The sequence below is a fragment of the Somniosus microcephalus genome, chromosome 7, assembly GCF_052327205.1.
Source record: "Somniosus microcephalus isolate GS21.2 chromosome 7, FLI_Smic_1.0, whole genome shotgun sequence".
In the NCBI taxonomy this organism is placed as follows: Eukaryota; Metazoa; Chordata; class Chondrichthyes; order Squaliformes; family Somniosidae; genus Somniosus; species Somniosus microcephalus.
This window is the reverse complement of record NC_140993.1, coordinates 30,352,765-30,379,703: the sequence shown is the minus strand read 5'-3', so window position 1 is coordinate 30,379,703 and position 26,939 is coordinate 30,352,765. Positions and strand designations below refer to the sequence as shown.

Here is a 26,939-nt window from a genome sequence, read left to right as displayed (position 1 = left end):
TACATTGGTCTCGATTAATGTGAACGGATTGAGGGGTGAGAAGAAATTGCAGCAGTTGTTGCAGGGTTTTAAAGGTTCGGACTTGTTGTGTCTGCAAGAAACCTTTTGGGATGAGGATATCCTAGAAAGAGTTCAGAAGGTTTGGAAGGGAGAGGTGTTTGCAAGTTGTGCAAACAATAACCGTAGAGGGGTGGCTGTTTTGGTGAGTCCGTCCATAAAAGAGAACGTTGCCTTGGTGGACAAGGACACTGATCAGGGGAGATTTTTACGGCTAAGGGTAAAAATGGAGGGATTTAATTGCGATCTCTTTAATATCTATGCACCGAACGACCATTGCAAGCGTCGCGAGTTTTTTCGGGGGTTATTCACTGAAGCGGCAGAGGTGGAAAATCCTTGTATAGTGGGGGATTTTAATGTATTTTTATCTCAGATGGACATTTGAGCCCAGATGACCTTTAAGGATGATAACTCCAGAGGGATGATTATAAAAATGATGGCAAATTTAAATTTGAGAGACTTATGGAGGGACCGGAACTCCATAAAAAGGGAGTTCTCCAGAGCAGGTTGGGTGGGTGATGTTTTAAAACAGAGCCGAATAGATTTTGTGTTAATGTGGGAAGGGTTAAGTTCGGAGGTGATGGAGATTTATTATAAAAAAGTATTTTTTAGTGATCACTCGGCTTTGGTTCTTAGAATTAGGAACAGCAGAGTTAAGATCGGTTCAGGGATGTGGATTTTAAACAATCAATACCTGAAAGAAATTGCTTATAAAGAAGGGATTATAAATATAATAAAGAATGCTCGGAAGGAACCTTTGTTCTTGAAAGAAAGAAGAGTTTGGTGGGACAATTTCAAATATGAGGTAAAAGTTTTTTTGGTACGCTATGGGAAAAAGAGGGCGGCAGCTAACCGGTGTCGAGAAGAGAATATAAACAAAAGGTTTACGGATGTCTGTAAAGCAGTTGATGGAGGGGATAAGGGAGCTGAGACTAAGTTCCGGGTGCTAAAGGAAGAGTGGGAATTATTGCAAGCTGAAAAATGCAAGGGGGCCATTCTCCGTGCAAAGGCTAGAGATGCATTGGAGGGCGAAAGATGCACTAGATATTTTCTAGAGCAAGAGAAGCTGCGACAGAGATTATCGTTAATTGAAGAGTTGAAGGTTGGGGAGAAGATCATTCATGAAAGTGGGGAGATTTTAGAGGCGGCTAGCAGCTTTTATCAAGAGTTATATACAAAAGAAGACATTTCCAATTTGGCGATGGAGAAGGTTACTGTTTTTATTGAAGAGGGTTTAAAGGAGGATGAGAGAAGCATGTGTGACAAAGAAGTAGGATTAGCGGAAATAAAAGTAGCAATAAGTGGAATGAAGGGAGGGAAAAGCCCAGGGTCCGATGGACTAAGTGCAGAATTTTATAAAGAATTTTTCGAGATTTTAAGTCCATTGCTCTTAGAAGTTTTTAAGGAAATTAAAATTGAGGGAAGCCTGGCTCCATCTATGAGGAGAGGTATCATAAGCTTAGCTTATATAAAAATAAAGGGGATAGACGGGATCTGAAGAATTGGAGGCCCATCACATTATTAAATGTGGAACATAAGATCTTGGTGAGGGTTATGGCAAATCGTTTGAAGGAGGTGTTACCGGAGATAGTTTGGCCCTCTCAGTCCTATGGAGTCATAGGCCGGGACATCGCAGACTCTGTGGTCTCATAGAGTCATAGAGTCATAGAGTAATACAGCACAGATAGAGGCCCTTCGGCCCATCGTGTCCATGCCGGCCATCAAGCCCTGTCTAATCTAATCCCATATTCCAGCATTTGGCCCGTAGCCTTGTATGCTATGGCATTTCAAATGCTCATCCAAATGCTTCTTAAATGTTGTGAGGGTTTCTGCCTCCACAACCCTTTCAGGCAGTCAATCCGAGATGTGATAGAGCTCATGGAATAGAATGGGAGGGAGGCTTATGTAGTAAAGATAGATCAAGAGAAAGCCTTTGATAGGGTCTCTCATTAGTTTTTATTGAAGGTTTTGGAAGGATTTGGTTTCAAGGAAAATTTCATTCAGTGGATAAGGATTTTTTATTCAAACATATTTAGCTGTGTTAAATGTAATGGTTTTTTAGCCAAGTATTTTCCGATACAGAGATCAGTGAGACAGGGTTGTCCCCTGTCCCCATTGTTGTACACATTGGTAGCAGAACCATTAGATTACATGATGCGAAAGAAACAAGGTGTAGTTGGGATTGTGGTCCCCAGTTCTGGGCTGGTGTCGGTGATACACCAATATGCAGATGACACAACTTTAACATTGAGAAATGGGGAGTCAGTGAGGAAAGCTATGGATGTAGTGGAGGAATATTGTAGAGCTTCAGGAGCCAGAGTGAATTATAGTAAGTCCCAATGCCTGGTTGCAGGGAGGGGTAGGGGGGAATGGTTGGCGGAATGTCCCTTTAAGGTGGTGGAGGTTTTGGAAGTTCTGGGGGTGCATATGGGGTGCAAGAAAGACAGGGATGAAGTGGATCGATTAAATTGGGAACCGAAGGTTATGAAAATTTAAAAGATTTTGGGAAGATGGGAAAGAAGGTGGTTGAAAGTGCAAGGAAGAGCGACAGTGTTGTCTGCTCTCTTGTTATCTAAGCTATGGTACTTATTGACGGTGGAGGATATTCCTGAGTGGGTGGAAAAGTCCATCCGAGAGGCTTGTGTGAGGTTTTTATGGGAAGGGAAACCAGCCTTGGTGGCTTACAATACCATCATTGGACAGATAAATCAGGGAGGACTCAATTTCCCAGATATTGATTTGAAGAAGAAATCCTTTAGAATCAAATGGGTGAAGAGATTTCTTCAGAAGTCAAATACAAGTTTTTGGAAGAGTTGTTTTGAGCATTTTTTTAAACGAAGTGGGATAGGAGGGCAGGGGATATTGTATATGGAATACAATAATATGTTTTTGAAATTGATTAAACTTCTCCCTAGGTTTTATAAGGGGGTTGTAGAGACTTGGGCCCAATTTTTAAAAAGTGTGCAGTTTATGCCCAAGGGGGCTGAGGAATTTTTAGGATAGCCCTTATTTTTGAACAGGTGGGTCAACATCGAAGGAGAGGTTCTATTTAATCAAGCTTTTATAAAAGCTGGGATTATATGTGTGAAAGATGTATTATACGAGGTGATTCCAGGTTGGTTGCCGGAAGCGATAGTGAGGGACATGGTGTGGGAGGAGGATCAGGGGGTAGAAGGAAAAGCAATAGGAATCATGTATGAGAAGGTTGTGAGGGCAATGCCACAAGATTGGATGGAAGAAATAAATGTGGAAATCTCCAAAGGAAATAAAATGTGTCCTGCTTTTCCAAGCTTTGTGCTGGAGAAAGGGGGAGAGTTGGTTCAATTTGACAACTGTAATACTCGAGATTTCTATGAGGTATTCAGAGAATGGAGATTCAAGACACCTGCTGGTCAGGAGTTTTGGCAGAGTATATACCCACAGCTGGACTTCAACAGGATTTGGAAGGGAGTGTGGGCGAATTTTAAATGCCCAGAATGGATTGAACTGGATTTCAAATTGGCTCATAACCGGATTTTTACCATGACGGTCTTGTGCAAGATTGGACGAGTGGAGGCGGCAACTTGCCCAGTGTGTGAGACACGGGATGAGACTCTGTCCCATTTACTGGTGTTATGTCCGCAGTTAAATTACTTTAAGTACTATGTTCGACAGTTGTGTGAAGCTTTTTTGCTGGGTGGGGACCGAAGAGCGAGAATGGGAATCCCGTGGGACTCAATTTTGAGATGGGGATTGCAGGAGAGTCTGCCCGAGTCTAGCGGAGCGGCAATTAATTTAATGTTCAGTTTGACTAGATTCGTGATTGTGCAAAGAAGGAATGCTCTGTTTTTTAAGGGGAGGAGAATCAATCTAAAAGAGTATTTTAAATATAAGCTAAAAGATCATTATAAGGCTCTGTGGATGTTTTATTCAGAAAGGAATTTAAGGACATTATTTTATAACCAATTTTTAAAGTACAGTCGATTAATATATGTTACAGGAGACAAATTAAACTTCAGGTTTTGATGTTAAAATGTCGTGGCGGAATGGCTGTGCAGAGCGGCTGAATTGATTTGTATCATACAATGAAATGATCATGATGTTGTAAGTGTTCTTAATGTTCAATAAAGTATATTAATATAAAAAAAAAAGTGGGTAGCACACTTGCCTCTGAGTCAGAACATTGTGGGTTCAAGTCCCACTCCAGCTGTGAAGTGCTTTGAGACATCTGGTGGTCATGAAAGGTGCTATATAAATGCAAATCTTTCTTTCTTATCTGTGACCTCTGGTACTCAACCCTTCCGACAATGTCAACAGTTTCCTTTTATCTACTCTGTCTCGACCCCTCATGATTTTGAACATTTCTATGAAATCTCCTCTCAACCTTCCCTGCTCCAAGAAGAACAACCTCAGCTTCTCCAGTTTATCCACGTAACTGAAATCCCTCTTCCCGGGAACCATTCTTATCAATCTTTTCTGTACCCTCTCTAAGGCCTTCACATTCCTGAAGTGCGGTGCCCAGAATTGGACACAATACTCCAGTAAAGGCCGAACGAGTGTTTTATAACAGTTCATCATAACTTCCCTGCTTTTGTACTCTATGCCTCTATTTATGAAGCCCAGGATCCCGTATGCTTTTTTAACCACTTTCTCAACCTGCCCTGCCACCATCAATGATTTGTGCACATATACCCCAGGTCTCTCTGTTCATGCACCCCCTTCAGGATTGTACCCTTTAGTTTATATTGCCTCTCCTCGTTCTTCCTACCAAAATGCATCACTTCGCACTTTTCTGCATTAAATTTCATCTGCCACGTGTCCGCCCATTTCACCAGCCTGTCTATGTCTTCTTGAAGTCTATCACTATCCTCCTCATTGTTCACTATACTTCCAAGTTTTGTTTCATCTGCAAGTTTTGAAATAATGCCCTGTACACCCAAGTCCAAGTCATTAATATATATCAAGAAAAGCAGTGGTCCTATTACCGACCCCTGGGGAACACCACTGTGTACCTTCCTCCAGTCTGAAAAACAACCGTTCACCACTACTCTCTGTTTCCTGTCACTTCGCCAATTTCGTATCCATGCTGCCACTGTCCCTTTTATTCCATGGGCTTCAACTTTGCTGGCAACCCTATTATATGGCACTTTATCAAACACCTTTTGGAAGTCCATGTACACCACATCAACTGCATTGCCCTCATCAACTCTCTCTGTTACCTCATCAAAAAACTCAATCAAGTTAGTTAAGTATGATTTGCCTTTAACAAATCTGTGCTAGCTTTCCTTAATTAATCTACACTTGTCCAAGTGATTGTTAATTTTGTCCCAGATTATCATTTCTAAAAGCTTCCCCACGACTGAGGTTAAACTGACTGGCCTGTAATTGCTGGGTTTATCCTTACTCCCTTTTTTGAACAAGGGTGTAACATTTGCAATTCTCCAGTCCTCTGGCACTACCCCTATATCTAAGGAGGATTGGAAGATTATGGCCAGTACCTCCGCAATTTCCACCTTAACTTCCCTTAGCATCCTAGGATGCATCCCATCCGGTCCTGGTGACTTATCTACTTGAAGTACAGCCAGCCTTTCTAGTACCTCCTCTTTATCAATTTTTATCCCATCCAGTATCTCAACTACCTCCTATTTCACACTGACTTTGGCAGCATCTTCTTCCTTGGTGAAGACAGATGCAAAGTACTCATTTAGTACCTCAGCCATGCCTTCTGCCTCCATGCGTAGGTCTCCATTTTGTTCCCTAATCGGCCCCACCCCTCCTCTTACTACCTGTTTACTATTTACATGCCTATAGAAGACTTTTGGATTCCCTTTCATGTTAGCTGCCAATCTATTCTCATACTCTCTCTTTGCCCCTCTTATTTCCTTTTTCACTTCCCCTCTGAACTTTCTATATTCAGCCTGATTCTCACTTGTATTCTCAACCTGACATCTGTCATACGCCTCCTTCTTCTGTTTCATCTTACTCTCTATCTCTTTCATCATCCAGGGAGCTCTGACTTTGGTTGCCCTACCTTTCCTCCTCGTGGGAACGTACCTCGTCTGTACCCAAACTATTTCCTCCTTAAAGGCAGCCCATCGTTGAATTACAGTTTTGCCTGCCAATCTTTGATACCAATTTACCCAGGCAAGATCCATTCTCAACCCACTGAAATTGGCCTTCCTCCAATTAACTCCTTTCCCTGTCCTTTTCCATAGCTAATCTAAACCTTATGGGGGAAAAATGTGGTTGCTTTGCGCCTCCCGTTAGTGCCCTAAGATGGCGCTAATGGGATGCAAAGCAACTAGCGCCCGGGCACAGCGCAGCCAACGCCTCCCGTGAAATTCAGCTGAAGAATAGCGGCGGTGGTAACCATTAGCACCCCGCGGTGCTGCGCCGCCAGCGATGACATCATCACCGTGCGCAGTGCCCCACTTGCGCCCCGGCCGCGATCTTTGGTAGTGCCCCCTGACATACTGCCGGACGCTCTGTCCGACGGGGTCAGGGAGGCCTACCTGCAGCTGGGGCGACGCTAGCTAAAGGCGAGGTGCCGGGTGGCCATTTTTGTTGCTGGCCGCATGCCAGCACCTGCCTCCGCTCCCGTCCCCGGCCTCTTTACCCGCTCCTCCCCAGCGGAGTGCCGGTTGCACTCCATGAGACTGACACTTCTCTTGAGTGCCGGGCTCTTTTGCCGGCACTCCTATCCCCGGTGGCCCAGCTGGGCCCCTGGTCGCGCTGCGCAAGGCCCCACCCCTTTAAGAAGGGGAGGAAGGCCTGCAGTACTGCGGCGCGACATGCCGCAACGCCCTTGCAGCGCCCCAAGAGGGAGGCGGGGAGCTTCCAGTAGCGCCCCGCTTCCCTCTTGGGGTGCTACCACTCAATTTCGGCCGCGGGGGCGCTAATTTTTCTGGGGCGCTAAAAGTAGCTCAATTTCTCCCCCTATGATACTATGATCACTGTTCCCTAAATGTTCCCCTCGGCTGGGGTCATTTTCTTTCAAACAGAGGAGGCTGAGGGGAGACTTGATTGAGGTGTATAAAATTATGAGGGTCCTAGAAAGAGTGGATAGGAAGGACCTAGTTCCCTTAGCAGAGAGGTCAATAACCAGAGGTCAATAACCTGCTGAGTTTTTCCGGCATTTTCTGTTGTTATTTCGGATTTCCAGCATCCGCAGTATTTTGCTATCGAACCAGGGGGCATAGATTTAAAGTAACTGGTAAAAGGATTAGAGGGGAGTTGAGGAGAACTTTTTTCACCCAGAGGGTGGTGGGGTCTGGAACTCACTGCCTGAAAAGGTGGAAACCCTCATCACATTTAAAAAGTACTTGGATATGCACCTGAAGTGCCGTAACCTACAGGGCTATGGACCAAGAGCTGGAATGTGGGATTAGGCTGGATAGCTCTTTTTCGGCCCGCTGGCCGAATGGCCTCCTTCGGCGCTGTAAATTGCTGTGCCATGATTTTATGATCCTATGAGTGTTATTAGGAAATAGCTGGACAAGGGAATGCTTAATGCCATATAACTAAACAGAATATCACAAAATGGACAGGCTAGCATATATTTAATAAATATTGAATTTACTGCATGGCTAAGTAACATAAAATTGCTTAATGTGTTTTTCCTGTTCTATTCGAGATTATCAGTTCCAGTCTTTTGGATTACAGGAAACTCTATTTTATCCGGCACCGACGGGACCGGCGTGGTGCCGGTTTATCAGAAAGTCCGGATTACAGAGAGGTATAGTAAAAGGTACGGGAGCTCCGTACACAGCAACAAATCCAGGCTTCCCTGTTGCTTAGCAACAGGTGCAAGAATCCCGGTCACAGACCAAGCGTGCAAGAACCTCCGATTACACAGCCAAGAATCAAGAAACGGCCACTAATATGAAGAAAAACTTAACTGAACCTACTCCTAAATTTTGCCGGTTAACCGAGATTTCCGGTTGTTTGGGTGCCGGTAAATCGAGAGTTTCCTGTACTAGACCAGTAACATAACCATACCAGACCATATAAATGGTTTACGGCCGCCTATCAAAATAGCAGAGAGTGAAATCTCAGACAAACATGTTAAACGTTTACATGCAAACACTCACAAAGTAATTTTGAGGTCTTATTTTCAATTAAAACCAACCTTTGAACCCAGTTCAACACATGGGGTCTCCATCCTTTTTAAGACTCCTGATGGTTCGGGAAGTTCGTCTTTTGTGAGGTCGAGACTCCATATATATTGCAGGGTTAACAGGACATTGCCATAGAAGACCATGAATGGGGATGTGAGCATAGCATATCGCCGCCGGTCACGCACCATCCAAAGTACACAGGACCAGATCAATAACACAAAGGTGAGCCAGCTATGGTAAGTAATACTCCAAGCCTAAGGGAAACCAATAAGATGATAAAAAGTGCTCAAATAAACCCAAAACATTCTAAAGTAAATTGTCATGCATGCATTAACTGAACATAATTGATATTCATTAAAAATCAAAATATATTATACACTCAGCAAATAAATGTGATTTAAGAATTAAATGCCAAATTATACCCCCTAAAAGAAATGAAATTGTATATTTTTCACAGCGATTAGTTGATATGAAAGAGCTAAGATAAGCACAGAACTGTAGTCAGAAATTTGGTGAGACAGATGTAAAGGTATTGGTAAATCAAACACAATTCTATTACACTTAACATTTATTAGCTATTCAGAGCAAGGTGATGCAAAAATTGCATACTGATAAGTACTGCAAAGAGGCGGGTTTTAAGGAGGGCCTTAAGGGAGAAGAGGGAGGTATTTAAGGTGCTTCATAAACAATGAATTACTTTTGAAGTGTAGTCACTGTTGTAATATAGAGAAATGCGCAGAGCAAGCTCCCACAAACAGCAAGGAGGTAAATGACCAGATAATCTGTTTTTAGTGGTATTGGTTAAGGGGTAAATGTTGACTAGGACAGCAGGAGAACTCCCCTGCCCTTCTTCAAAAAGCACCATATGTCCACCTGAGAGAAGTGCAGTGTTCCCTCAGTACTGCACTGGAGTGTCAGTCTGGATTATATGCTCAAGTCTCTGGAGTGGGACTTGGAACCACAGCCTTCTGACTGAGGCGAGAGTGACACCACAGAGTGGAATGTGAGGTTTGGCTCTTTGGTGGAATGGCACTGGGTGAGGTGATCTGTCCGGCAGCATTCGTTTCTGACTTCCATGGGGATTTCTGTAAACAGTGAATTCTGTTCTCTGTGATTTGTTCTTGAACATGTAGCTCTGGCATTTTGAAGTTTTCCACTTCTGCGCTCACCAGTTCACGACGTTCCATCCATTCTCTTTACTGGGGGAGATTTGTGGGATTTTTTTATTCATTCGTTCACGGGATGTGGGCGTCGCTGGCAAGGCCAGCATTTATTGCCCATCCCTAGTTGCCCTTGAGAAGGTGGTGGTGAGCCGCCTTCTTGAACCGCTGCAGTCCATGTGGTGAAGGTACTCCCACAGTGCTGACTTTGTCATGGCTGTTTGGTACAACTGAGTGACTCGCTGGGCCATTTCAGAGGGCAGTTAAGAGTCAACTGTGGGTCTGGAGTCACATATAGGCCAGCCAGACCAGGTAAGGATGGCAGATTTCCTTCCCTAAAGGAGATTAGTGAACCAGTTGGGTTTTTCAGACAATCTGGTAGTTTCATGGTCACCATTACTGACACTAGCTTTTTTATTCCAGATTTATTTAATTAACTGAATTTAAATACCTTCAGCTGCCATGGTGGGATTTGAACTCACGTCTCTGGCCAGGCCTCTACTAGTCCAGTAACATAACCACTATTTACTGTATCCTATTAATATAGCGAGCACAGAAGCAGAAAATCCTAGCTGCTGTGTTTATTCCACCATGTCTCTGCCTCTGACACACTGGCATTGATAATATTAACGGGGAGCCGGGGAGGGTGCTGGGGAGCCCCAAACTGGCCAAAGAACAATGTTATGCTGATAGAGTTAGATGAGGAAAGACAGGAGGAGGCTCGAGTGGAGCATAAACGCCGGCGTGGACTTGTTGGGTCGAAAGGCCTGTTTCTGTGCCGTATATCCTGTGTAATCCTATGTAAAACACTCGTGGCAGGAGGCCGCAGCCGCAGACCCCTGGGGATGGGCCCCGGCACTGGGAACCGGACATCAGCTCTGGGCAACAATCAGGAGGGCTGGGGGAAGGCCAGCAATTGGGAGGGCCAGAGGGAGGTTGGCGATCTAGGGGGCCAGGGGAGGTCGACGATCTGGGGGAGCTGTGGGGAGAACAGAGATCGGGAGGTCAGTGATCGGGAGTTCAGAGGGGGAGGTCGGCAATTTGGAGAACCGCAGGGAGGTTGGCAGTCGGGAAGGTCTGGGGGGGGAGTCGACGATCGGGAGGGTTGGTGGGGAGAACAGAGATTGGGATGTCAGCGATCGGGGGGTCTGGGGGGCGGGGGGGGGGATTGGCCAACGGAAAGGCTGGTGGGGAGGTTTCTCACAGGTCGGGCCTCCCCATCAGTTACTATTAAATTTAAGTCGCGGCGCCAATGATGTCCCCAGGCCACGACTTTAGTATGTTAATTAGGCCCCCATCTGCCTTTTGCGGGAGCCTCGTCCATGGCCCGATTTCAGCACTTTAAAATTTAAAGGGGCGGAAATGGGGTTGGGCTGGGATCTTGATATTTTACCCCCCACCCGCTCCATCCCCCCACCCCCCGCCCACTCGACCCTCTCCTGCCAGTTAGCGGAGGCGGTAAAATCAAGGCCTCTGTCTCAGAGCTGCAAGAAACGATCAATTTATAATTCTAATTATCACCAAGTGCATAAGATTTAAAATCAGTTTCGTAAACATGGCAAAGTATTGCAATAATGGTAGTATAAATGATTATCTTAGCCTGTGGTCACTCAAAAGGCAGGGTCTTATTACAGCAACAGTGCATTTGTAACAGTGCATTTTTTTAGGTGCTCTTATCTGAAAGGTGGTCAGGGTGAAAGGATGGCATTGTTCGGAAAGGGCTGGCATTGGAGAAATTAAATGCATATAGTACATCCAGCTTTCTCCAGTAATGTTTATAATTAGTTTGACGGCACATCGAGCATGACCTGGCACCTCATGAAAAGATCTCCTTGGAGCTGGAGTGAGAGTAATGCTATGTGGCAGCTTCCACTCTGATCTGGTAATAAAAATAATAATGTGGAAATTTCCGCTCCTCAAGATGTCAGGGACTCCGAATCGCCTTCGTGCCACTTTTGAGTTTTATTTTTAAAATGCTTGGTTCCCAACTCGAGGGGGGTGGGGATTTTCTCGTTTATCTACCAGTGGGACGAGCAACAGGCTGTCTCATGTCCCCTTTGAACATGCTGGCCGTGGGGTTGATCTACGAGAAAAGGCTTGTTTCGAAAGCATTTTTTCTGATCCTGTAAAAAATTCCCACACGTGCAAAAATGGCGGCGGCTCATATGCCGCTACCACTAAGCCTAAGTTTTTGCACCGTAGCACGCGAGATCATGTACTGAACTTGTGTTGAGGCGCACAGTACTGGTGAATATAGAATCAGCCTCCCATCCTTTGTGCTTACCATCATAGCAATGAGTGCACATATATAGCTCTGTTTCATAATAAAACGGAAGACGGTTAAAAGGCTGTTGAGCCTGCTGTTAACTGGCTCCTCTGGGACGTTTTCTTCTTCCGTTTTGTCTGACAATAACAAATAGAAATATTTAATCATTTATATCTAAATTCATCATAATTCCGGCTCGTACGAAACAAAACAAAACAACAACAAAAAATCGCACTAGTTTTAAATGACACGGACAAGCTCAAATAAATACCTGCAGAAAAAACAGATTAGAAATAAAATGTGACCGGAATCACATCACAGTCGGAAAGGAATTCCTGAAATAATTAGTAATAAATTTTCCGAGGTATTAACTGACATTGGGGTCTAAAGTCAACATCGATGTGCCCATTTCATGGACCGAAAACAGGCGCAACAGTGGCCAATTTAGCAGGGCAGAGGTCCGCATCGGTTCTGCACAGGCATTTGGGCCACTGCTAAACTGACCGGGACCTTTGACGGGCCTCACGGGGCTCCTGCGCCCGTTGCAGGCCGGAAGTGTTAAATGAGTTTGGAGCAGTGGGTGCAGGCGCTGTGTGCAAACTGCAGATCTACTTTGACTCGAGTCTAGTTACAAACTGTTTCACGAGGGGAAACAGGTCTCCTGAGCATACAAAAGATATTTCATTCAGTTGGATACAGCTGAGCTCACTTAAAAGCGATGGCTTAACTATTTCTACTCTGATCAAATGAGGGGCTACAACTCTTGAGCTGGTTAATTTTAGAAAAAGTCAATGGGAGCTCAGCAAAACTGATCATTTAACTTACCAGGGGACTCATCGGCCATCTCCCATTTATACTGTGGTGTGGAGAACATCTCCAGTGAGGTTGGACCATTCTCAGCTTGCAATGCAGACTGCATATTATGGTAGTCTACAGGGTTTCCATTTACTGTTACCAGCAAGGCCTGTTAGTATAATCAAAAACATCAAGTATTTTCACACTATTTTCCAGAAACCCTGTTTAAAAAATCCTGCAATAGGATATTATGGCTTTTTTTTATTATGAAGAACTACTTGTCCCCAATTACTGGATTATTTGTTGAAGAACAATTGCCAAGTTCATTGATTAGAGAGGAGAGGTTTTTATTCTTAAAAGAAACTACGCTGTAGATTGAAAAAATATTATCCAAAGGAAGTAAGTGCAGATAGTTTTCATGCTGTGTTAGTTTTGCGAAATGTACTAAATTCAGCAACTTTGTGATTAGATTTTTCTGCAGCAGACCATTAAGATGCAAGCTACAACTTTTCCGATCCCTATGTACACACCCATAGGGACCTCGCAAGTGCCGGTTTCAGGCGCGCAAAGCGCATGCGCTGAAAACCGGCACTTCCAATCTGTCAAGAATCCTCTTGACTTATCGCACGCATGCCCGGGAGAAGGGCCTCCGCGGGCAGAGAATTCCGCTTTCTGCACAACCTCCGTCCGCTGAAGTCCCTTAAAAATGTTACGCCTGGTAAAAGCAGGTGTAAGGCCTACTTTTACCAGCATAAGAGTTTAAAAAAGTAAAACATTTTTTTTTTTTCATTCATTTATAATTTAAAAATCCTTTTAAAAAAGGTAAGTTTATTTTTAGCCCCGTAAAGAACTTTAATTTTTTTTTCCAAAAATTAAATTTTTGTTTAAAATATTTAATTTAATTTAATGTAATTTTAACTAATTTTAAAATGTGACTTTAAAAAGAAATTTAATGTTTTGATGTGTTTTTTCAGTGATCTCCATTCATACTTTTGACGGGTGTAAGCTGAGAGAGGCCTGTCAAAAGTATGAAGAGGAGATTCCCTTCTCCCATTGGTTCCCCATGGCTCATGTGATCCCAGGGATGCTTGCGAACCGCCTGCGCCCCTGGGATACCTGGGCCCTGCGCATTTCATAGAGCAGAAATGTCCGGACCTCCAGAGCCCTCGGGTAAGGGCGTAGATTTTTTTTTCCAGATCGGAGGCCTCCGCACGCAGGAAGCCTCCGATCGGAAAATACGAGCCGATGTATTTGGTTCAATAAGCAGTTATTTATGGTCATGGCAGCAAAAAACTGAAATGTATCGTTAAGGTTGGTTTTAACAGTTTAATGAACAAAGTGAAAAACTGGAGGTTAATTTTGACATTGGGAAATAGTGTAAAACGTGCAATATCGGCTTGACCACCCGTTAAACACCTCTCCTGATTTCCGTTTCGGGAGAGGTGTTTAATGGATGGCAGAGTCGATATCGTCCTTTTTAAACTATTGCCCGAAGTCAAAATTACTCCCTTGGCGTGCAGGAAGGATTCTACAAGGCAAATTAATAGGCGTTCTCCTTAAGCTGGAAGAATGCTTAATTCTGAACCATTCAAAGAAGATAATTTAGTAAAGCCCATAAGCTTATTTGGAGCAATTGACAAGAAAACATTTCTTAGGTGGCGAGCAAATTTTGTATTTTATTTATTCTACCTCTGCTGGGGAGTTCATTCTTTGGCATCTCCCAGCAACCGATTAAAGAATGGCATTTCTAGAAGCATGCAACATAATAGCAAAAATGTAGAAGATAATATTTAACTTCCTCCAAATACACAAGCATTTGAAAATACAAAAAAAGCATAAAAATACAAAAGAAAGAGTTTTTGTAGGATCTTGCATTTATGTAGCGCCTTGCATGACCTCAGGACATCCCAAAGCTCTTCACAGCCAATGAGATGCTTTGAAGTGTAATCACTGTTGTAATGTGGAAAATACAGCAGCCAATTTGCGCACAGCAAGGGGACACAAACAGCAATGAGATAATGACCAGATAAACTTTTTTTTTAGTGATGTTGGTTGAGGGATAAATATTGGTCAAGACACTGGGGAGAACACCCCTCATCTTATTCAAAATAGTGCCATGGGATCTTTTACGTTCACCTGAGAGGGTACACAGGACCTCGGTTTAACGTCTCATCCGAAAGACAGTGATGCATTCACTACCCCAGAGAGCTGTGGAGGCTGAGTCATTGAATATATTCAAGGCTGAAATAGACATATATTTGAGCTACAGGGGAGTCAAGAGTTATGGGGAGTGGGCAGGGAAGTGGAGTTGAGGCCAAGATCAGATCAGCCATGCTCTTATTGAATGACGGAGCAGGCTCAAGGGGCCAAATGGCCGACTCCTGCTCCTGTTTCTTATATTCAAGTGTCAGCCTAGATTATGTGTTCAAGTCTCTGGAATGGGGCTTGAACACACAACCTTCTGACTCAGAGGCAAGAGTGCTATCATTGAGCCAAGGATGCTGGAGAGAATTCATCTTGGCTCATAAATATAAAAAGCAACGCAAATCTAAATACAATTATAAATGCAATTATAACATTAACAGTTAACATGCAACTTTTGACAATTCTGCCCTAATCCTTATTATTTAAATCTATTAGAGCTATCTGACATACATTGAATGGTATTCACGCCTTAAGTACTGGCTTTGCTTTACAAGGTTCTGGCTGTCTTTTATTTTGCTGAGGTGGCCCTGCTGTATGTATCATTCCTTTTGAACGCTACATATCAAGGGCTTGTGGAAAGAATTTGGAAATTACAACTTCTACCTTGCTCTCCTGGTAATGCAAAAAAAAAATAGAGCATCCTTGTGACAGTTTAAAGTATTTGTATGGAAACTTTGAACAATGTTGGCTACTGGATTTTTTTTAAAAGCAAAGAGCAAATAGCCTTGTAGTCACAAATATTTTGAAAATCTAGCCTATTGTTACTGTCAACCATGCATTTCTAAAGCAAGCATAAACACAATGCCATATATTATATATATATATATGTATACTAACGTCAGAGGAGTTGGTGTCATCCTGGGTAATTGTAAGGAGCTGGAAAAAGCAAAGAAAGAAGAAAATGTTATAATCAAGCTTGCAATGGTCCATGCATCTACATGCCATGCATTCGTCGGTGCTTATTTCAATAAACCTATAATGTATAAAGAAACGACATGGTTATAGATCTCTATCTCCTCATCCATCTCCACAGATGTCATTTTATGAATCTGTGCACCCAGAATGCAGCTTCACTCACTGGGAGTACATATTGGGAGTTCAAATCCTGCCAGGCCTGCTGAAATATACATGGGGTGGTGGCGGGGGGATGAAATTGATCTAGGCCACTGGAAAAGAAAATCCAGCACAGTGTAAATCGGGCTAACGATTCACTACGAGACCGTTTTGCGCTACTGGCGTAAGACAATTTCAACCCGTATGTCTCTAGACCCAAATTTCTGATACATGCAACAGGTGGGTGAAGCTCTACACTAGGAGCATGAATTTCACACATATATTATATATACATAGATAGAGATGATAGATTTTTGTTAGGGAAAGGTATTAAGGGTTACGGAACCTAGGCATATTATATATACATATATATATATGGAATTAAGATACAGATCAGCCATGGTCTAACTGAATAGCAGAACAGGCTCGAGGGGCTGAATGGCCTACTCCTGTTCCTATGTTCCTATATATAAAACAACAACAACTGTCCAATGACATAGGAAGAGTAACCCACACAGATCAAAGACATAGGGGTAGATTTTCCCGAAGCTGTCGGGAAGAAGGCGGGACTACAACTTTCGGGTTTTTGACTCGCCTACTTCGACGTCCGGCCAATCTGCACGATTTTCCCTTGATTGACCTTGTTGAGCCCGCCCAGCGGGCTCAGCAGGCCAATTAAGGGCCACCTGGCAACAGGTGATGTTACAGACTGCAATTTCATCTGTCAAGAGTTCTTGACAGATGAAATACATAGATACATAGAGATAGGAACAGGAGTAGGCCATTCGGCCCTTCGAGCCTGCTCCGCCATTCAATGAGATCATGGCTGATCTTCGTCTGAGATCATAGCTGATCTTACCAGTTCAGTACCCCGTCCCCGCCTTTTCTCCGTAACCCTTAATCCCCTTAGCCTTCAGAAATATATCCAATTCTCTCTTGAAAATATTTATTGAATTAGCCTTCACAGCCCTCTGTGGCAGGGAATTCCACAGGCTCACCACTCTTTGAGTGAAGAAATTCTTCCTCATCTCTGTTTTAAATGATTTGCCCGCTATTTTTAGACTGTGGCCCCTGGTTCTGTGCTCCCCGGCCATTGGAAACATTCTCTCTGAATTCAGCCTGTCCAGGCCTGCCATAATTTTATATGTTTCGATGAGATCCCCTCTCAATCTTCTAAACTCCAGTGAGTACAAGCCCAAACTATTTAATCTCTCTTCGTAGGTCATTCCCGCCATTCCAGGTATCAGCCTGGTGAATCGCCGTTGCACTCTTTCCATGGCAAGAACATCCTTCCGCAGATGGGGCGACCAAAACTGTACACAATACTCCAGATGCGGTCTCACCAGCACCTTGTACAGCTGTAGTAAGGTATCCCTATTCCTATACTCGAACCCCCTTGATATGAAGGCCAACATACCATTTGCCTTCTTAATCGCCTGTTGCACCTGCATGCTCTCCTTCAGTGACTGGTGCACAAGAACACCCAGGTCCCTCTGCACTTCCCCATCTCCCAATCTATTGCCATTTAGATAATAATCTACCCTCCTGTTTTTACCCCCAAAGTGGATAACCTCGCATTTATCCACATTATAGTGCATCTGCCACGTATCCGCCCATTCCCCCAACCTGTCCAAATCGCACTGTAGCCTCCTGACATCCTCATCAGAGCCCACCCCTCCTCCTAGTTTAGTGTCGTCAGCGAATTTGGAAATATTGCATCCAATTCCCTGATCCAGATCATTTATATATATTGTGAACAGCTGGGGTCCCAGGACAGATCCTTGCGGCACCCCGCTGGTCACTGCCTGCCACTCCGAAAACGAGCCGTTTATTCCAACTCTCTGTTTTCTATCCGCCAGCCAGTTCTCTATCCACGTTAATACTTTGCCCCCAATCCCATGAGCCTTAATTTTGCATGATAATCTTTTGTGTGGAACCTTATCGAAGGCTTTCTGGAAGTCAAGGTACACCACATCCACTGGCTCTCCCCCATCTATTTTACCAGTTACTTCCTCAAAAAATTCCAGCAGATTAGTCAAACACGATTTACCCTTTGTAAATCCATGTTGACTCTGTCCGATCCTTTCCCCATTTGTCAAGTGCTCCGCTATTTTATCCTTAATAATGGACTCTAGCATTTTGCCCACAACCGATGTAAGGCTTACTGGTCTATAATTCCCTGCTTTCTCTCTACCCCCCTTTTTAAATATTGGGGTAACATTAGCTACCCTCCAATCCACGGGTACTGTTCCCGAGTCAATGGAGTTCCGGAAGATGATCCTTAGAGCATCTGCTATCTCCAGGGCCACCTCCTTAAGTACCCTAGGATGTAGTTTATCAGGCCCCGGGGATTTGTCGGCCTTTAGTCCCCTCAACTTACCCAACACCATATCCCTAGAGATACTAATTTCTGTCAGCTCCTCCCTCTCATTAGTCCCTATGTTTGCCGATATTCCTGGGAGGTTATTTGTGTCCTCCTTTGTGAATACAGAACCAAAGTATGAGTTTAATTGGTCTGCCATTTCCTTATTCTCCATTATATATTCTCCCGAATCGGACTGCAAGGGACCGACTTGGGATTTTACCAGTCTTTTCCTCCTGATATACCGATAAAATATCAGTGTTTCACAGCTGTTTGAAGCTATGAAACACTGCCAGTCTAAGTTCTAAGCTGAGTATTTCTGCACAGGCTCAGTTAGAACTCTCAGCAGCACTCAAAGCTGAAGGCTGTCACTTTTGACAGATCGCAGCCGTTCAGCTTTCAGTTCCGGGTGAGTGATGGGCTCCCGACGGCTACAGGAAGAAAGGCTGTGAAGGTAAGTACAGGTAAGTAAAAGTTCTTTACACGCTTTAGACACACCAAACACACTTACCTTTGCACTCATGCATCCATCACTCACCTGAGCACCGACATCGCGACCCCTCCAACTCCTTCAACCCGACGGCCCGCCTGCTCTAACCTGGCGTGGTTTGGAGCCATCAGGAATCCCACATGACACCCCTCAAAATAGGGATTAGGCTAAAAACTGCCTGTTAACTACCTGTTAACAGGCAGTTTATTGGCACTAATCCCTTCCCGCCTGGTTTCGGCGGGTCCCAGTGCGGGGCGGGTTCCCGCCGCCCCTGAAAGTTGCGTGGGGTGGGGTTTTGGGTGGGATGGTGTCGGGACCCCCGAATTCGGGATTCCCCCCCCCCCCCGCCACATGCCTGAAACCCCGCCTGATGGCTCCAGGAAAATCTAGCCCATAGTTTGGTTTATTTTAAACCAATTCTCATTATTTACTTCTAAGGGTTGAACTTTACAAATACAAAAAGAAAATACTGCAGATGCTGGAAATCTGAAATAAAAACAGAAAATGCTGGAGATACTCAGCGGGTCAGGCAGCATCTGTGAAGAGAGAAACAGAGTTAACGTTTCAGGTCGATGACCTTTCGTCAGAACTGGAAAAAAGCAGGAAATGGAACAGATTTTTAAGCAAGGGTGGAGGCTGGGAAAGGGGGGAGGGGATGAAAGAACAAAAGGGAAGGTCTGTGATAGGATGGAAGGCGGAAGAGGTTAAGAGACATTAAGAGATATTCAAGGGAGATGGTAATGGAACAGGTTAAGAAACAAAGGATGGCTCTAGATGAAGTGTAAATTGCGCTGGCAGAGTGAAAGACAGCGGCCATGTGGGGGAGAAGAAAAGACACAAACAAAAGGCGTGGATAATAAAAAAATATATATATATGATAGGGGCCGAGGTTATGATCTGAAATTGTTTAACTCTATGTTGAGTCCAGAAGGCTGCAAAGTGCCTAATTGAAAGATGAGGTGCTGTTCCTCAAGCTTACGCTGAGCTTCCATGGAACAATGCCTCTCCACTGAAGCTCAGTGTAAGCTCGAGGAACAGCACCTCATCTTTCAATTAGGCACTTTACAGCCTTCTGGACTCAACATCGAGTTCCACAATTTCAGATCATAACCTCAGCCCGTATCCTATCATATATATATTTTTTATCCACACTTTTTGTTTGTGTCTTTTCTTCTCCCCCACATGGCAGCTGTCTTTCGTTCTGCCAGCGCAATTTACATTTCATCTAGAGCCATCCTTTGTTTCTTAACCTGTCCCATTACCATCTCCTCTTGCCTTGAATGTCTCTCAATGTCTCTTAACTTCTCCTGCCTTCTATCCTATCACAGACCTTTCCTTTTGTTCTTTCATCCCCTCCCCCCTTTCCCAGCCCCTACACTTGCTTAAAAATCTGTTCCATTTTCTGCTTTTTTCCAGTTCTGACGAAAGGTCATCGACCTGAAACGTTAACTCTGTTTCTCTCTTCACAGATGCTGCCTGACCTGCTGAGTTTCTCCAGCATTTTCTGTTTTTATTTTAGAATTTTACAAATTCGGGTACAGAGTTCAGCGAGACCCACAGGACCTCCCATTCACTGAAACAGTAAAACATTCTGCAAATGTTTATATTACACGTTGTTGTGTTATTATTTCCTGGAGGTAACAATTAAACACATCTTCTATAACAGAATTTCCCCCCGCTGTTTTTGGCAAACTTACTTTTGTGACAAGAGGATTAGCTGCACAGTAATAGAGGTCAGAGGTCAGCTGAAGAGGTTGCTCAGTGTTGTGCTTGGCATCAAATCTCTGTTTGTTCTGAGAATTGTTGGGAGTCAGAGTGGGGAGATGAAGCTAAAGCAGAGATAAAGGAAATGGAAAAAGGAAAAGAGGAAGCGGGGATAAATAGGCCCAGAGGACAGAGAAGCAGAAAAGAAGTAGGACAACACAGCAAAACTCAACAGAGAAACACTTCAGAAATAATAAGACAGCTCGGATTGCTGCGTAAACCAACTATTTGATACTTCTTAGCAGCCTGCGAGGATCACCTGCCTAACATCAGCGTAACCATGCTACCTTCCATGGGACATGAGTCCAGTACGATCAATGGAAAGCCCTTTTAGATGATTGTTCCCCAATGGGAGCAGTTTGCTGTATGACAATAAAGAAGAATGGTCTATTTTCCTTTCCCGTCCTATCACAGACCTTCCCTTTTGTCCTTTCCTCACCACCCCCCCCCACCGCCCCCCCACCCCTGCACCACCGCCCCCCCCCTTTTTCCCTGGCTCTGTACTTACTCATAAACTGTTAAATCTCTAACTCATTCCAATTCTGATAAAAGGTCATCAACTTGATAGGTTAACTCTGTTTCTCTCTCCGCAGATGCTGCCTGACCTGCTGAGTACTTCCAGCATTTTCTGATTTTATTTTACATTCTTCTTTTTTAAGTTATCTATTAATGGTGCATTAGATTTTGTATTTATTTGTTGACAATTTATGGTGGCACTTCTTTAGTATTAGTCTTAGTGTATGATTTATTGTGCATGGTAGATGTTATAATATTTTTAGTAAACTCCTTGATCTCTTGTGGTTTTGAACACAAGTCATCTGGGGGCCGAAGCATGGTTGTTATGTTTACCTGCTCACAGGACCTGCCTCTTTAAGGCTACTACTACAATGAAGTTGCCCATACCAGTGTACAGCAGGACCAGGATAACATCCAAGCTAACAAATATTAGTAAAAACGGGCTAACATTTGCACTACATAAATGCCAGGTAATGACCATCTCAAACAAGAGAAAGCCGAACCATTCCTCGACTTTCAATGGAGCCATCATCGCAGGGCACCACCTCACCCTCCCCACTCCCCCAGCACAAACAGCTTGTGGGGTGGTGGTGGTGGGGGGGGGGGTGACCATTGACTAGAAGCTTAACCGGATCAACCATGTCAATGTCAGATCATAAAAGTAAGGCAGAGGCTGGATACTCTGATGAGCGGTTTAACTCCTGACCCTCAAAGCCTCTCCACCATCTACAAGGTTCCATTCAGGTGGATGATGAAATACTCCCCACTTGCCTAGACAGGTGCAGTAGCAACACTTAAGAAGCTGAACACCGTCCAGGAAACAGCAATTCACCTGACAACGTTAAGAAACCATAGGGTAGATTTGAACTTTCACCACCGAGCAGAAAACAGGCGTTTGCATGGTGCTGTATCTGAATTACTTTCCTTGGCCTAGAAGAGAAAGGGGTCAATGTGCCTGTTATACACGCCACCCAATTTTCCTTTCCAGGGTATATAACGAGTGGCCGATCTGCAAGGCCAGGTGGTGAAAGTTAAAATCTACCCCATATAACGGGACAACAGAATCTATAATGACACCACATGAAGGGCAAGCAGCCTTTATTTTTATTGCATTACGAAATCAGAAAAACCTTCAGCAAATTGGACCATGCTTTGTTTTTGATTTAATATTTCTCCCTTGAAAGCAACAGACAGCATGCAATCTGAGCAGGGTAGTTTAATTGGGAGAAATTAGCAAAAGTTGGAGGTGGGGGTTGTGCAGGAAAAATCTTGCTGTTGGTATCTGAGTAACCTGCCTTGGTCAATACGAGAAAGGAGTCAATGTTTTTTTGGGGCAGGTTGTTTGACTGGGTGGAGGAGGAGGCTTGATGGGGTAGGAGAAGCTTTATAGCCAATACAGAATATATTGTGGGAATGTGAGTGGTCGTTCAGATCTTTCCAATAGGATTTACTCTATTGCTTTCCCTTATTCAGATTGCAAGTAGTCTTGTCAACAAATGAAGTCCAAGGTCCATGGCGTTAAAAACCTTACTGGCAGCTTTTCCTTACCTGCATTTTTCTGCGTGTCAGATTAATGTTTCTCCATTCATTATTCGTTTAGCAATTTAAAGAATAAAATGCTGGGAAACACTTAAAAACATTTTGATACACAGCGCTTGCATTTTGGTCATGTACATCACATGTTAGATGCAGGGTGAAGTGCCTTCTAAGCTGTCACAACAATGTACCTTAAACCCAATCTCAGTAAAGCACTTGTTCCTGCACTGTTGTCCAATCTGTTAGCCACATGTGGCTAATTGGGAATCCAGACATGGCTAATTGCATTTCTGATTAGTAAATAAAAAATGAGTTAGTAAATACCGTCATTGGGCAAGTGATCTCAATACTCATTTGCATGGTGTATGCGTGTGTACTTTAACCTTTTTGTGCATTTGTTGGTAAGATTGTAAGATGAAAAACAGAGTATTGCGATTGCTTTTAGATCATCGTGAATGCTTTACTTCCTTGGTTACTGAATGCTGTAAATGATTGTTAAGTAAATATACACATGTGATGTACATTTACCAGTATTGTGTGCAAGGTGCTTTTTCACTAAAATTAGTGCATGTGGCTAAAACGGTGTCACCGTAGACTGTGGCTAGGCAGCATTTTGTATTGGACAACACTGCATTACTGTATCATATCCATTCCTCATACCAGTCATCTTTGTGGCCTCCTTGAGTGACACTGGCAATTCAGTGCAGAATTATGTGGGCTTTCTAACTGTCAACTGTATATAACAGTCAACAATGTTGTTTTTCAATCAGCTGATAGTGCCACGGGTGTGAAAGGTAAATTCGCTTAAAGGGTCTTGTTTCCAGTGATCTATCTAACCTTGATGGCCACATTGTAATAATGCTACATCCCTGAGGCCCAATGTATTGGTATCATGCAGTTTCCTGATCCCAAAACTCAGTTTTCTCAGTTATATTAATATAGGTCTGATTACACAAATTGAAAGAAGCTTCAACAATTTATTTCAAAATTTCCAGCAGAGTGACTAGCAGCATAGCACCATCTTCAAAGTGGGTCTTTGACCTTGAGATACTTATAAGCAAAGGGAAGAAGCACGGGGGAGGGGGGAGTAGGGCCGTCTGATGCAGCACCTCCAAGAAACTACTTCTGCTAGCGAAGACCTGGAGAAGATTTGTCTAATTGTGGAGGAGAGCAAAACTAGGAGCCATAAATATAAGATAGTCATCAATAAATCCAATCAGTAATTCAGGAGAAACTTACTCAGAGAGTAGTTAGAATGTGGAACTCACTACCACAAGGAGTAGTTGAGGCAAATAGCATAGATGCATTTAAGGGGAAGCTAAATAAGTACATGAGGGAGAAAGGAATTGAAGGATATCCTGATAGGGTTAGATGAAGTAGGGTGGGAGGAGGCTCATGTGGAGCATAAACACCGGCACAGAGCAGTCAGGCCAAATGGCCTGTTTCCCTGCTGTACCTTCTATGTAATGATCCCACATAAATTAAACAGGAATCTCAAAGGTACTGTATGACTCTTTAAAAATCAAAATTCACAATTTCTTCTGACATGATTTACAGTTACTTTGAGGCCTGCTCTTGCCCAAGCTGGATGGGGCTAATAAGGGCACATGTTGTTGTAGAAGGTTCCCTTGCTATCAAATCCACTTATTTAGGCAGAGTTCCTGGTACTGAAGGTTTCCCATTCAATTTTTTTTTTTTTTAAAGTCCTCTCATTGGTCCATATTCTTCAGATATTATTCATACAACCACTCTGGAAAATATATTCCTAGTGTTCATAGACGTACACATACACAAATTCTTGCAAATACACTTAGATCATTAAAATGTCACGAACAGGTACAGAAAATAACCAATAAGGCTAATGGAATGCTGGCCTTTATATCTAGAGGACTAGAATACAAGGGGGTAGAAGTTATGCTGCAGCTGTACAAAACCCTAGTTAGACCACACCTGGAGTACTGAGAGCAGTTCTGGGCACCACACCTTAGGAAGGATGTATTGGCCTTGGAGGGAGTGCAGCGTAGGTTTACCAGAATGATACCCAGACTTCAAGGGTTAAATTACGAGGAGAGATTACACAAACTAGAGTTGTATTCCCTAGAATTTAGAAGGTTAAGGGGTGATCTGATCGAAGTTTTCAAGATATTAAGGAGAACAGATAGGATAGACAGAGAGAAACTATTTCCACTGGTTGGGGATTCTCGGACTAGGAGGCATAGTCTAAAAATTAGAGCCAGGCCTTTCAGGAGTGAAATTAGGAAACACTTCTACACACAAAGGGTGGTAGAAGTTTGGAACTCTCCTCCGCAAACGACAATTGATGCTAGATCAATTGTTAATTTTAAATCTGAGATTGATAGATTTTTGTTAACCAAAGGTATTAAAGCATATGGGGCAAAGGCGGGTATATAGAGTAGGTCACAGATCAGCCATGATCTCATTGAGTGGCGGAACAGGCTCGAGAGGTTCAATGGCCTACTCCTGTTCCTATGTTCCTTAGGACTCACCTCATTCCACATAAAACAGCAGTTACAGCAGGAAGTACAAGATCAGCATATTGTCTCAAAAGACTTATAATCAAACATTACTTCCTAGCATTCAGACCAACAGATTTGGCTTATATGGGACAAATGGTCACTGGACACATTTAGTTTTGACCTGTCAAGAATCTCACTTTGGTTATCTTTAGACACCGGTGGTGGTTTCACTGAGCATTTAGTGACCTAAATAGTATCTTTTGGGAGATATTTCAATATGGTACTCATATTACTTCATGCGATACAAATGAATAGTAACTCGCTGCTTTCGGATGAACTGTGCTTCCTGTATAAAGACTTCCAATATGTAACTGAATAAAATTGCCACTCATGGAATTAGTTTCCCTTTAAGTTTGAAGGTTTTAACCTGAACAACTAATGTTTTAAGAGGCATTTACCCTTCTCTCATCAGTTGCATAGTGCGCTGAATACCACATATTACGTCTCATGTCGGCAGTAACTGGTGCATCACTTCCAAATGGTTCCTTTTGCTCTTCTTCTTCTTCTCTTTCATAATTTTCCTCTTCTTCCATATTCTGTAAAGGTGGGAAAAAAACAACATAATTTTTCAAATACGCGGATGTACATTCTGGCCACAGTTAAGAGGCATCTGAGCCCTCATGTATCGTAACATACTTCACCGCCTCTACTCCTTCATCAGCTTGTCAGAAGACATGCTTAGTCAGTATTGTTCTCTCCCTCCTTCAGCTAATGGCCTCAGGTCAAGCCCTCCCAGAGAACAATTTGAGTCAAGACTGGAATTTTGAGAATAGAGCATCACCTGGGTCCATCTTTTGTTGAACTTACCTGTTACATATGATATTGTTTCACAAATAATTGCCCAAATAATGACAGCAATGGTGTATTTGATGACCCTACCCTTTGCATAGTAATACAAACAAACAAGTGTTCCAAGCTATTTGAAAGTAAAAGGACTTGTAAAGTTGCTACTTCCATAATCCTCACTACTATGCATATCAAGTTTTAAACAGCCAAATGTTCAGTGAGGAATACTCATGTGAAGGCTACAACATTAACCACCAAACTCAGTTAACAAATAACAACAATGGGTGTAAGTCAATGACGATAATTCAAATGATGAAATATGCAGTTGGAGTGGCCAGACTCTCCAAACAGTTTGGAAGATTCAGGGGCATTTTGTGTGGTGCATTTCGTGTCACAACTGCACAGTGGGTACCTGTCCAGTTTTCGAAAGTTCCCTCATTAATATAGGCTTCCATCATGATTTGCATCATGTTCTGGGAGTGCAGAGGTCAGTGGGGCAGAATTTCCTGGGTACAGCTTTAAAAGTGCAGATGCAGCACCTTAAACTGTACAAGCACTTCCTCTTCCGGGGAGGGGGGAGGGGTAGCTTCCATTGCTTTGGCATTGCTGTAAGTCTTCAGAAAAAAAGCCAAAAGTCTATCAATTTTACCTTTTTGGTGGCGGCCTGCTTTGTGGACCGCTGGTTAGGCTGCATGTAGACCTGGTTTTCTTCAGTGGCGCTGGCGCCAGTTACCTCAGAGCAGACCGTTCTTGCATGAGTTAGGCCCCTTATTTGCATAGGCAAAGGTTTTAAAGCCTGTTTCAGGTGTGGGCCCTGGACACCTCTCTTTTTAACCTACAGGAAACTCTCGATTTACCGGCACCTAAATAACCGGAAATCTCGGTTAACCGGCAAAATTCAGGAGTAGATTCAGGTAAGTTTTACTTCATATTAGTGGCCGTTCCTGGATCTGTGGCCGTGTAACTGGGGTTCCTGCACCTGTTGCTAAGCATCAGGGATGCCTGGATCTTGTAGCCGGGGTTCCTGCACCTGTTGCTAAGCAACAGGGAAGCCTGGATTTGTTGCTGTGTACGGAGCTCTCGTACCTTTTACTATACCTCTCTGTAATCCGGACTTTTTGATAAACCGGCACCACGCCGGTCCCGTCAGTGCCTGATAAAAAAGAGTTTCCTGTATATCAATATGAGGGTGGCGCACTTGCAGTTCGTAATGAGCGTGCGCTTCTGGCCTGCCAATTTGGAAGTATAGGAGGCCTCTTAGCACATGCAAACCAGCCGTTGCACGGTCGAATTTCTAGGCCTATGTGTTTCCAGTG

The 26,939-nt window shown here is 43.5% G+C and overlaps 1 protein-coding gene across 1 annotated transcript in view; it reads right to left on the bottom strand.

The window, feature by feature from the left end:
- The window catches only part of piezo2b (piezo-type mechanosensitive ion channel component 2b), an 852,062-nt gene that overhangs the window by 197,804 nt on the left and 627,319 nt on the right, over positions 1 to 26,939 (bottom strand). Inside the window, exons 9-13 of the mRNA XM_085992353.1 lie at positions 25,236 to 25,373; positions 15,417 to 15,455; positions 12,405 to 12,543; positions 11,598 to 11,716; positions 8,165 to 8,407 (exon numbers count right to left, since the gene is read on the bottom strand). Of these exons, the coding sequence (XP_085848479.1) occupies positions 8,165 to 8,407; positions 11,598 to 11,716; positions 12,405 to 12,543; positions 15,417 to 15,455; positions 25,236 to 25,373 (678 nt within the window). The remainder of the gene's footprint in view (positions 1 to 8,164; positions 8,408 to 11,597; positions 11,717 to 12,404; positions 12,544 to 15,416; positions 15,456 to 25,235; positions 25,374 to 26,939) is intronic.